Genomic DNA, 12,481 nt, shown 5'->3' with positions numbered 1-12,481 from the left:
TTTTATAACTATAATTTGTATATTCAATAAATTAGAGATAAATGAGATTAAAAAGAAGACCAGTGGGAGGAGTAGATAGGATAATGGTCATGTAATGAGAAGCTCATGTCGGAGCTCTGAAGTCCCATCTTTAATCCCCTGCACCACCAAAAATAAAATAAAATAAAAAATCATAATTCTGAGAGTGTACACTATAATGTCTGAGATCTTTTAAAAAGTATCAGTTAGGATTAATAACAGACTAGACACTGCCAAGAAAAGTTTATTGAACCTACACAAAACACAGAGAAAAAAAGAATCCAGAAGGGGGGTGGCCAGTGGCACACCAAGTTCAGAGCACATAGTACTGAGTGCAAGGACCCACTCACGGCTCCAGGCTCAAGCCCCCACTTACCACCTGCGGGAGGACACCTCATGAGTGGTGAAACAGGACTACAGGTGTCTGTCTTTCTCTCTCCCTCTTTATCTTTTCCCCCCCTCTCAATTTCTCACTGTTCTATCTAATAAAAATGGAAAAAATGGCCGCCAGGAGCAGTGGATTCATAGTGCTGGCAGCAAGCCCCATCAATAGCTTTGGAAGCAAAAAAAAGTAAAAGAAAGGAGAAGAGAAGAGAAGAGAAGAGAAGAGAAGAGAAGAGAAGAGAAGAGAAGAGAAGAGAAGAGAAGAGAAGAGAAGAGAGAAAAAAGGAAAGAAAAGAGAAGAAAAGGAAAGGAAAGGAAAGGAAAGAAAAGAAAAGAAAAGAAAAGAAAAGAAAAGAAAAGAAAAGAAAAGAAAAGAAAAGAAAAAAGAAAAGAAGAGAAGACTCCAGAGATAGTAAAGGCCATTAAGCGTTTGTAAAAGTTCCAAACGGGATCGGGTGGTGGTGCAGTGGGTTAAGCGCATGTGGCGCAAAGCACAAGGACCAGCGTTAGGATCCCAGTTCGAGCCCCAGCTCCCCACCCCACCTGCAGGGGAGTCGCTTCACAGGCGGTGAAGCAGGTCTGCAGGTGTCTGTCTTTCTCTCCCCCTCTCAGTCTTCCCCTCCTCTCTCCATTTCTCTCTGTCCTATCCAACAACGAACAATATCAACAATGGCAATAATAATAACCACAACAAGGCTACAACTGTTACAAGGGCAACAAAAAGGGGAAAAAATGGCCTCCAGGAGCAGTGGATTCATGGTGCAGGCACCGAGCCCAGCAATAACCCTGGAGGAAAAAAAAAGTTCCAAATATACAGAACTGCCTAAAGAAAGTAAAAATGGGAGACAGTATTTGAAGAAATCAATGGTTGAAATTTTTTTTTTTTTTTTTTTACTAAGAATGTTATACAACAAGGAAGGTCAACAAATTCCAATTACAAGAAGCGGGAGGAAGACAGCATAATGACTATGCAAAAGACATTCATTTATGAGGCTCTAAGGTCTCTGGTTCAATCCCTGGTACCACAACAAGCAAATGATCTGGCAAGAAAGATAAAATGGTGGAAGAAACAAGTGGGGTGGGAGGAGAAAACTACATCAAGGTAACTCATAATCAAATGGCTCAAAAACACTGTTAAAGAGAAATTTTAAAGAGAGAAATTTTTTGAAATATGACATAAAAATTAGGTTAACCTACTTCTGTCCGAAACAATGAATGCATGAAGACAACAGAATTTCATATTTAAAGTACCAAAAGACAAAAATAGTCAACTGAGAAATTTATACAAGACAAAACAGAGTGTTCGGACTCCAAAACAATTACAAGTATTCTGAGGAGCAGGGCAGTGGTGCTCTTAGTAGTCTGCACATTACCTGCATGAGGATCCAGGTGCGAACCTTGCTGCCTAACTGCAAGAGGAAAGCTTCACATGCGATAGAGCAGTGCTGCATATGTCTCTCTTTCTCAGTCTCTCTCTCTCTCTCTCTCTCTCTCTCTCTCTCCCTATTCTATTTCTATTACAAAAAAAGGAAGAAGAAATGAAATTCGAGGTATAGTATATTCTTCCCAAATAACAGCAAAAAAAAAATGCAAAATACAATGGGACAAATAATTAAAAATAAATTCTGAGACAAACAAAACCTGAAAGAGCAGCAGACCCTCACTGCAATAAATGTTGAGGCAAGTGCTTCAGAAAGCAGGAACGCCGTACCAGAAGAAAGAAATACTGATTTACACCAAGGGGAAATAGCACTAAAAATGATAACTACATATAGAAGTGTGCTTTTTTTTTTCTAATCACACAAAACTCTTGAGAATATGGTTATTAAATGAAATACTATTATAACATATGTACATACAAAAATCTAGGACAACAGATGTAAAATATGTGAATACAATGCTGTGTGACTTTGAAATGAAGTTTTAGGTGGAGCACTGTGGTAAATTAGGGATGTAGTATGGAACATCTAGATCACCAAAGCAGCTTCAGGGCAACAAAGGAGATAAAGTGGAAGCCCCAGAATAAAATGAAACAAACGACACTTTTCTTTGTCTCGTGGAACTCTCTCATATGTAATAGATTATTTTAAAAGTGTATTCTTTTTCTAACTAAGTGAAATAGCCTTTATTCACAGATGATGCCCTGGTCCTTGTAGGACACTAAAGTAAAAAAGGGCAGAGGAACAGCAAGTACCCATCCTTTTCAAGATAACCTGTTGCACATGATCATATAAACTTCATGTGATGATGGGGAAATATGAGGAGTGGCAAGGGGGTCTGGAGATGGAGGAGAGGAGTGATCAGAGTGTGGCAGCTGATCTTCCAAAATGAGGAGTCAACAGAGAGGGAGAGGGCTTGACTGGAGCATACCACGTAAGGACTTTAAAGTAAGCATCAGATACTCATGCAGGTCTAAGAGAAACATGCTTATCCCTTGGAAGGGAAAAATTGCAGATATAAAGAGGGAATCCTATTGTTTGTCTTACATATGAATAAATCTAGTAGAACTATTCATTCACTCTTAAGAAACTGAAGACATGTCTACTAACAGAAGCAGGCATGCTAGTCATACCCACATTTACGAGCAGAACTGCCACCATCCCAGCTCTTGCTCACTCTTTCCATCATGTTTTGTGAGAGTCAGTTTTACCTCTTGGCATGAGAAAGAGCCAAGTCTCTAAGCAGAAGCGATCCCTAAGAACAGCTGTCATGGTTAGCATACTTGCCAGTCTTAAAATTTCAACTTCTCTTTTATCCACTCGTAGGGAAAAAAAAAGCTATAAGACAAATATTAAAGTACACAGAGACTTAAAAAGAAAGGCTTTCCACTTTGTCAGCTACAATGTATAAGCTACAGACAAATGGCACAAGAGTAGCTATAGTGAGAATGGATGAATTTAAATAAATCTAAATGAAGTTTAAAAGCAGATGTAATTTTTAAACTCAAGCTACACATAACTAATGCACTAGTAATGTCAAGTTGAGGTGCTCCTAGTGCATAGAAATTGGGCTAAACACAATGCAATAAAATTATGAGAAATATGCCCACTTATCAATTTTTAAATCAATTTGATTTATTTTCAACTGACATCTTAATTATTCATATTTACATCTGGAAGATAACAACTTTTCTCTCTTTTAACAATCTGAGACAAACAAACTGTTATGATTATACACCAGCTCAGCCTCTTCAGCTTTGAGAGCTGAAATGTCATGTCAATTACTTAATAAGTTTCAATTTTATCCAGGATAAATACCGCACTTGAGTTTATTTGCCCAGAGAACACAGAAAACACTAGTTCACAGCAATGTATGCACCCTCATATTCACCACAGTCTTATTTACTATTGCTAAACAGTAGAAGTAACTGAAGTACCAAATGACAGATGAGTATATAAAGAAGAGCTAGAATGTTACTCAACTATTTAAAAAAAGAAACAAAAGGTGAAACCCTTTCAACAGGGATGGTCCTATAGGGTATTATGTTTAGTGAAGTAACTCAGATGGAGAAAGACAAACACTGTATAACACTGTTTAACTCACATGTAGTACATAATGTAACAAAACAAAAAGAAACTTTCTAACTCTAAGACCCATTAGTGTTTTCCAGAAGGAGAGAGTCATGGGAGCTGAGTACAGCGGATCAAACATCTAGTGAAGGATGGAATTAAACTTCTATACATGAAGATAGTACACTGGACATAGATGTTATATATGATGTGCACCTGAAAGCTGTACTCTATAAATCAACACTACGTCAATCTAAGCATTTAAAACAGTATTTCCTAAAAAAAAAAAAAAAATTCAAATTATTACTATAATACTATCATTTTAAAAAGAATGAGTAGAAATTATAATTACTAATGGCTGACATATTTAAAACCTAGTTTTAATAAAGCTTTCCTTTTAAGATAATTCTATTTAAAGAAAAAAAAAAGCTTAATTTTACCTTGTTTAATTTGTCCTTGCACAATGTTACTGGAAGGTGGAGGGGAACCCCTCACCTTAGAAAGGTCTGGGGTGTTTGGTCTCGGTGGCCTTTAAGCAGAAGAAAAAAAGACATGTACATAAACATTTATAGTTCCATGCTTCCAGAGTCATTTAAAATATCAACCGTTCTACATCCAAATAATATACAAAGAGAAAGCCAGATTAAACACTTTCAAGTGACTGTTCCAAAAGATGATTTCTTGCAACTATAGTAAATTGAATAATTAGCAAGCAGCAAGTAAAAATTTTTTATATGCACAAATTATGCTCTATATTAGTTTAAGAAATATTTGCGGGAGTCAGGCAGTAGCAGCAGGCTAAGCGCACGTGGTGCGAAGCACAAGGACTGGAATAAGGATCCCGGTTCAAGCCCCCGACTCCCCGGGGAGTCGCTTCACAGGGGGTGAAGCAGGTCTGCAGGTGTCATTCTCTCGCCCTCTCTTGTCTTTCCCTCGTCTCTCCATTTCTCCCTGTCCTATCCAACAACAATGACATCAATAACTACAACAATAAAACAACAAGGGCAACAAAAGGGAAAACAAGTAAATATAAAAAAAATTTTAAAAGAAAAAATAAATATTTGTGGGGCCAAGTGGCGGTACACCTGGTTGAGGGCACATGTTATAATGCTCAAGGCCCTGGGTTTGAGCCCCTGGTCTCCACCTGCAAGGGGAAAGCTTTGCAAGTCGTGAAGCAGTGTAGCAGGCGCCTATCACCTCCTTCCCTCTTGATTTCTGACTGTCTTTATCCAATAAATAAATAAAGATAATAAAATAAATATTTGCAAATATTTGAACGTGTTATCACTTAGAGGTATATACGATAGTCCTTCATTTTCCCAGCATGTTAAGTAAGATTTTAGGTCACTCCATATCACTGGACCAAACCAACTTATGGAAAACAATCTACTCAGTATAAAAGTATTCAGTCCAAAAAGCATCTGGAAAGAAGGTGGTGGGTATTAAGAAATCTAGAGAAAGGGGCTGGGTGGTGGCACACTGGTTGAGTGAACACATTACAGCATACAACCAGCTGAGTTCAAGCTCTGGGTACCCACCTACAGGAAGGGGGTTTCAGGAATGGGGAAGCAGTGTTGCAAGTGTCTCTCTTTCTCCCTTTCTTTTAATGTTTTTTTAATTTTGTTAAATTTATTATTGGATAGAGACAAAAAGAAACTGAGAGCGGAGGAAATAGAGAGGGAGAGAGATATCTGCAGCCCTACTTCACCATTCATGATGCTTTCCCCCTGCAGGTGGGGACCAGGGGCTTGAACCTGGGTCCTTACACACAATAGTGTGTGCACTTAACCACCACTTGGCACCTTTCCCTTTCTATCTCCCCTCTTCTTTCTAAATTTCTCTCTGTCTCTATCCAAAATAAATGAATAAAAAAATTAAGAATAAAAAGAAGAAGAAATATTGGCCTAATGGAAAACACGAAGACTTGCATGCCTGAGATCTGGTTCAATCTTTAACATCAAATATGCTAGAAAGGGAAAGGTGCACTATCTCTCTCTCTCTCTCTCTCTCTCCCCCTCCCCCTCCCTCTCCCTTCCTCCATCCATCCATCCCTCCTTCCCTCTCTGAATCATGAAAGAAATCCCTTTAAAGGTGGGGCAAAGAGATAGTGCAGTGGGTTTGGTGTATGCCTCATCATGTGTGTAGCCTGGTCTGATTCTCAACACCACATGGGAGTGTTACAGAGGTACAAGGAGACTACTGCTATGATGTCTCTCCCTCTGCATCTCGATCTCTGTCTGTATCTGAATGAGAAAGTTAGTTCAGAAAAAGAAATCATGCATGAACAAGGTCCTAACTAACTAACAACAACAACAAAAAGTTTTTTTCCTTTCAAAAAAAGAGGTCGGAGTGGGGGGGTCGGGCGGTGGCGCAGTGGGTTAAGCGCATGTGGCACAAAGCCCAAGGACCAGCATACCGGTTCCAGCTCCTGGCTCCCCACCTGCAGGGGAGTCACTTCACAGGCGGTGAAGCAGGTCTGCAGGTGTCTATCTTTCTCTCCCCTCTCTGTCTTCCCCTCCTCTCTCCATTTCTCTCTGTCCTATCCAACAACGAATTGCGTCAACAAGGGCAATAATAATAACCACAACGAAGCTACAACAAGGGCAACAAAAGGGGGGAAAAATGGCCTCCAGGAGCGGTGGATTCATGGTGCAGGCACGGAGCCCAGCAATAACCCTGGAGGAAAAAAAAAGAGGTTGGGGTGCAGGTGATGGCACACTTAGTTAAACGGACATCATACAATGCTCAAGGGATCTGCTTCAAGCCCCTGGTCCCCATCTGCAAGGGGGGGAAAGCTTCACAAGTGGTGAAGCAGGGCTGCAGGTGTCTCTCTTTCTCTCTTCCCACCCCCCCCTCAATTTCTGTCTCTGATAGACAGATAGATAGATAGATAGATAGATAGATAGATAGATAGATAGATAACAAAATTTGATGAAGAAGGAGGAGGAGGAAGAAGAGAGGATGGGCTGGCAGTGGAACACCTAACCTAGCTCAGTACACACACTACCATGACAAGGACCCGGGGCCAAGCCTCCAGTCCCCACCTGCAGGGGGAAAGCTTCAGAAGTGGTGAAGCAGTGCTGCATGTGCTTCTCTTTCTCCCTCCCTCACTATCTTCCTTCCCTCTCTCAATTTCTCTCTGTCCTATGCGGCAAGAGTTCCTGATCCCTCTCCCACGCAGCAGCCTAGATAGCCTGAGGGTGCTTCTTCCCGAGCAGTCCTATCTTTATTTATGTATTTATTTCACCAAATAAAATTTTTTAAAGATATAATTAATCTTGGACTCTATAAGCTGAGTGTCTCAATTTGAATTCTGGCTTTCCCATTTACTGGTTGTATGGCCTTGAACAAGTTACTTCATTTCTCAGGATCTCCACTGAATTAACTTAATCATATCTTCAAGTGCCTACAACATAGTTGCACTCAGGTAAGTGCTACTTAAAATATTCGTTATAGTTGGGGTCGACAGTGTTCTAAAACACCTAGCATGAGGAGATGAGAAATTGTACCCATGTGCCAACAATTATACTGTAAACCATTAATCACACAATAAAATGAGGAAAGGAAAGAAGGGCGAGAGGGAGGGAGGGGTGGATGGAAGGAGGAAGGGAGGAAGAAAGGAGGCACAAAGGAAGGAGGAAGGAAGGAGAGAAAGAAATTTGTTAGACTCAAATATTATTAATATAGTCAATTCTCAATAAAGTTTAATGAAAAATACAGTTTAAAGAGTTGTCTTCATGGCTGAAGAGAAAGCACCAACAGCAGTGCCAAAGCCTGAGGCACCAGAGGTCTAAAGTTCACTCCCCAACACCACCATAAGTCAAAACTAAGCAGTGCTCTGATTGGGGTGAAAAAAAGAGTTTTCTGAATGACTTCTGGAAAATACGAAACAGCAGTTCAGGTTAAATATTCTGGAAATAATAAAAAGAGTACTCTCCTATGTTTCAAAAGTGTCTTATCCTTTTTTCCTTTTAAAATTCTGATTAGACCTGATTCTGGTTCAGAAAGTTCTGAAGCTAATTAATCCCTGAACACAAATCATTCACAATAAGGAGACACATTTAACCAAACAGATTATTTTGAGTGAATTGTATCTACTTAAAGGTTTTCACTTATAAGACTATTTTAAAGAGCTAAGCTATACTCTATTTAATTAAAGCTGAACTGTTTCCTCTCTCTCGTGTCATTTTTTTAATAGCTACATACATCTGGCAAAAAAAAAAAAAAGATTATATATACACACATATTTATAATGCATGTTACCAGAGGCCTCAGGTTCAGTCCCTGGCTCCACATAAACTAGAGCTGAGCAGTTCTCTTTTCTCTCTCTCTCTCTCTCTCTCCCTCAAAAGTAAAAAAGTACATTTGAAAGACAATTTTTACATAAAAAAGAAGTCATGCATATTGTGTTTTAGAATCTAAAGGAGAAACACATACACACACACACAAATAAAAGTATAGCAAAGCTAAAAAGAAATTAATCATCAGTAACAAAAATCAAATAGGAATATTTGAGTGGGAGGGGTGACATAAGAACAAAATTAAATGACCATGGTCACACCTGGTAGGGCCCTTCTTCATGTGATCACCAATGAACGTGGCATTGGTCATGCTCATTAAGGTATTTGCCAAAGAAATGACAGACAGGAGATGCTGTGTGGTGACTGCCCGGGACACTCCATATGTTCCTTTTCCTACTCCCTCCACTGCTGCTGCTTTCTTGCCTACTTCTGCTTTTTCCGGTGGGAGTTTACAAGCAGCTTGATTATAACCAGGAAGCATCAGTGACATGTGACCCCCTCTGGAGAGGAGCCCAAAGGACACTGTACAGTGGGGTTTGAGCATCCCCAGGCGATCCAGGCAAACTTCATCCAGAACATCATTCAAACCCCAGGCGTGAAGGCAAGACATGAATAGTTTCGCAGTGTCCATCGTTAAATTGTATTCTAGTAGGGTCAATGGCTTCGATTTGCTGGCCCGATACTCAGGATCGCTTTCTTCTCTCCTCTGCCGCATTGTCTCCTCATCCTCCTCTTCATCATCAAGGAGATGCTCTTTTATGTTCTCTTTGATAGTTTCTTTCACTTGTTGGAAGAGAACTGCTGCTCGTTTTCCAGTTAGAAAAGAGCCCCCTTTGTCTGAACTGCCAGGTGCTTTCTGCAAGTTCTCAGGGGAAATAAGCGCCGTATTCGGCCTAGAGGCTTCTTCCGTCAGGAGTTGAATAATCAACGCTTCCACATCAAAGAAAAGCACATGTATGTCCGGGTCTGTTAAGTTTGTCTTTATTGCCTGAACCATGAGGGAGTTGTGTGAGTATTTAGGTAAATTTCCCTGCAATAGATATTTTGAAAAGAGGGTTTTAGTTAAATGGTTGGTTTCATCTGTTTATTAATAAACAATAACTAGTCAAAGACATGCTTATTAAAATGTTTTCAGATTCCTACATCATTGAAACATCATGCTAACTTCAGAAATCAACAACAGATGTAAAATATGAACTTAGACAACCAAAACCATTTTATGCTACAACAATTATAAGATTGTCAATTTTTAAACAAAAAAATTCAAGTCAAATATTGAAGCATGGCATCTTCTTGCTCATACAACAGATTGAGAAGTATTTTGATGACATATGCAAATTTTTATCACTGAAGATGGACCATTCCACCTGAAAGAAATTATTTCATCACAGGAATAAGAATAAAATGAGAGTAACATGTGCCATCAACAGGACTAACAAAGAGCTATGAGCTATATAAATATTTCTTTAAATTAATAAGAAAAGTACTAATACCCAAATGAAATGGAGAAATATCACAAAGGCCATGGATAATTTACAGTAAAAGATATGTTTATCACAACCACTCCTCCGTTTAAATTTCTGCCCCATTAAAATCCTCCTTTTTCAACTTTACCTTCAATCTTCCATGAGAAGAAGGGAAGACAGAGGAGAGAGAAAGACACCTGCAGACCTACTTCCCACTTTCTGAAGCGACCCCACTGCAGGTGGAGTGGAGAGAACAGGGGCTCCAGTCCAGATCCTTATGCCAGTCCTTGCACTTCATACCATGTGGCTTAACCCAGTGCACTACCACGAGGCCCCTCTCAAAAACTTTTATTTTATTAATTTTTTTATTTAAAAGAGGAGACATTAACAAAACCATAGGATAAGAGGGGTACAAGTTCACACAATTCCCTCCACCAGATCTCCGTATCCCATCCCCTCCCCTGATAGCTTTCCTATTCTTTATCCCTCTGGGAGTATGGACCCAAGGTCGTTGTGGGATGCAGAAGGTGGAAGGTCTGGCTTCTGTAATTGCTTCCCCAAGGAACATGGGCGTTGACTGGTCGATCCACAATCCCTCAAAAACTTTTAAGTGGTATCCTTTGGCCATGCTCCCTCTTATACCTCTATCTACATCTACTGCCCCTTTTAGTTCAAATATATCAGAAGCAGCAGACTAACCCCAGTGGAAATGTTGCAGTGCCTTTCCTTCTTAGTCTCTCTGCAGTGCTAAGTGCTGCTTTTACTGGCGTAGGGAGAATATAAAGAATAATTGTAAAAGCCCACCTTTCCCTGCTGGCCAGCCAACACTTTGTTGGTGAGTCTTCTAATCCTGACCACCCTTCTCAGTCCACTGCTGTGATAGTTCATTCTTCCTCCCACTGTGAAATTGGTCTGTATTTGGAGGGGGCATTGGTCATGAATCTCCATTACCCCTCAGATCAATCTCTTCAAAGAATTCCAATCCTCTAGTTCCAACTGCTTATTTTTTGGATGTCCCTCATATTTAGCATGTCCTAACTGCCGCCCTGCCATTAAATCTACTGGACCTCTAGAATCAGCAGCTGATTCCCCCCCCCAAAACTATCACTTTTTTCCCCAAACTGCCTTTTCCCCCTCTTTTCCCCAAATTACCACTTTTCTTCTGTTTGTTTTTTTTTCCAAACTTCTTCTTTCCAAACTATCACTCACATTCAAATACTCACCTTCTCTACTCTAACCAGGTCTCACCATCCTCAGTGTCTCCCTACTATAATCAGTCTCCAGAAAGCTATGAAACTTCTGTCTTTGGGAATAGGAGAGACAGATGGAGAGGAAAGGACTCAAACACAGGAGTTCTCATAGAAAAAACAAAGACTGTCCCACTAAGTTTCCTCCCTGTTCCCAAAACTTTTTCCTGCAGTACAAATCTAAATTGCCAATTTCGTAAATCATTAAAAAGATGTAATATTCAGATGAATAAAAAAACTAAATGTATAAGTAAAAATATATTATCTCAAGATGACAACTATGGAAATATTAAAGGGAAAGCAAAAAAATAAAGAGATAAAACATGTCATAAATATCCCTTATAAATATCCCTTAAAATTAATAACAAAAAAGTACTCATGCTCAATAAATGGGGAAGATAATATAAAGGCCAAGGGCTATTCACAGTGAAAGTAACACAGTCAATAAGTATAAGGAAGACCTACTTAGACTAGATGTCAAGGGAATAACAGCGAGAATAATCACAAGATACCATTTATAAAAGTAGCGAACAACAAACATTAAAAAACTACTTAACCACGAGTACAGAGAAAGTCAAACCCACATAGTGCAGATGTGAATTTAAGTAGCAGTCTCTCAGAAGAGAATCTGGCAGAACACACAGTGAGCCCTCAAGACTGTTTGACCCACTACATTTATTTCTAGAAAATCCTATTCTGAGGAGGTAAAAATGCAGACGAGCATTTATGCAGAAGATGTCCAGTGAAACACTATCCATTACTTTAAATTGAAAACAATATAAGCAATCTAACAGTAAGGAAATAGGCAAATAAATTAAGCTCAGCAATGTGGCAGAACAAATACACCCATTACTATACAAATCATATTTTCTGAACACATTTAACGGTATAGCAAAATGCTCGTGTTTCATTTTTTAAGTAAAATCAGATCACACACATCCTTGCAAAACACAGGAGTGATTTCATTTAGTTAATGCTCCTGTATATATGAGCATGACAAGTTGGAAAGAAATACATGAAAAACATTAATACTGACTAGATTTTGTGAAGAAAACCAAGATTTTCATTTCCTGTGTATTTACATATATGCCTCACATTGTATATAGTCAATATTTCTTCCCACAATTAGAAAAAAATTGTTCTTGGACAAAATGCAAGTGTTCAGCACAACAGTCAAGGTCCCTTTCAGTCTGATGCCAAGCATTTTCCGGCTTTAACAAATTGGTTCTAACAATAACCAATAATGCACTGATCCCTTCCTATACCCCTTTGCTGAAAAATATTCTCCTGAACTCTACTGTAGTACCTTCTCTTGCATCTAGTATGTAATTCTAGTTTTGATCATTTTGGGGGGGGCTAGGTTTTTTTTTTTTAACAAAGTTAAAATAGTAAAATTTTAATAGTAAAATTACAGGACCATTTTTCCACAATGAATCCAGATACTACAACATTTAAGTCTACTGTATGTCACAAGTATATGACTTGACTACAGTTAGACAATTGTATGTATTCACGTTTTCCTGTACCCTATTGAGTGCCGTGTTTTAGTTGTTGTC

General features: G+C 39.1%; 1 protein-coding gene across 4 annotated transcripts in view; it reads right to left on the bottom strand.

Annotated features, from left to right (window-relative positions):
• The window catches only part of WDR7 (WD repeat domain 7), a 421,542-nt gene that overhangs the window by 295,013 nt on the left and 114,048 nt on the right, over window positions 1-12,481 (bottom strand). For all 4 annotated transcript variants that reach the window (XM_060173931.1, XM_060173933.1, XM_060173934.1 and 1 more), the window contains exons 15-16: window positions 8,473-9,242; window positions 4,352-4,440 (exon numbers count right to left, since the gene is read on the bottom strand). In XM_060173931.1, the coding sequence (XP_060029914.1) occupies window positions 4,352-4,440; window positions 8,473-9,242 (859 nt within the window). The remainder of the gene's footprint in view (window positions 1-4,351; window positions 4,441-8,472; window positions 9,243-12,481) is intronic.

Source organism: Erinaceus europaeus, chromosome 15 (assembly GCF_950295315.1).
Source record: "Erinaceus europaeus chromosome 15, mEriEur2.1, whole genome shotgun sequence".
NCBI classification, from domain to species: Eukaryota; Metazoa; Chordata; class Mammalia; order Eulipotyphla; family Erinaceidae; genus Erinaceus; species Erinaceus europaeus.
Note: the sequence above shows the minus strand (reverse complement) of the source record. Positions and strands in the feature narration are given on the sequence as shown.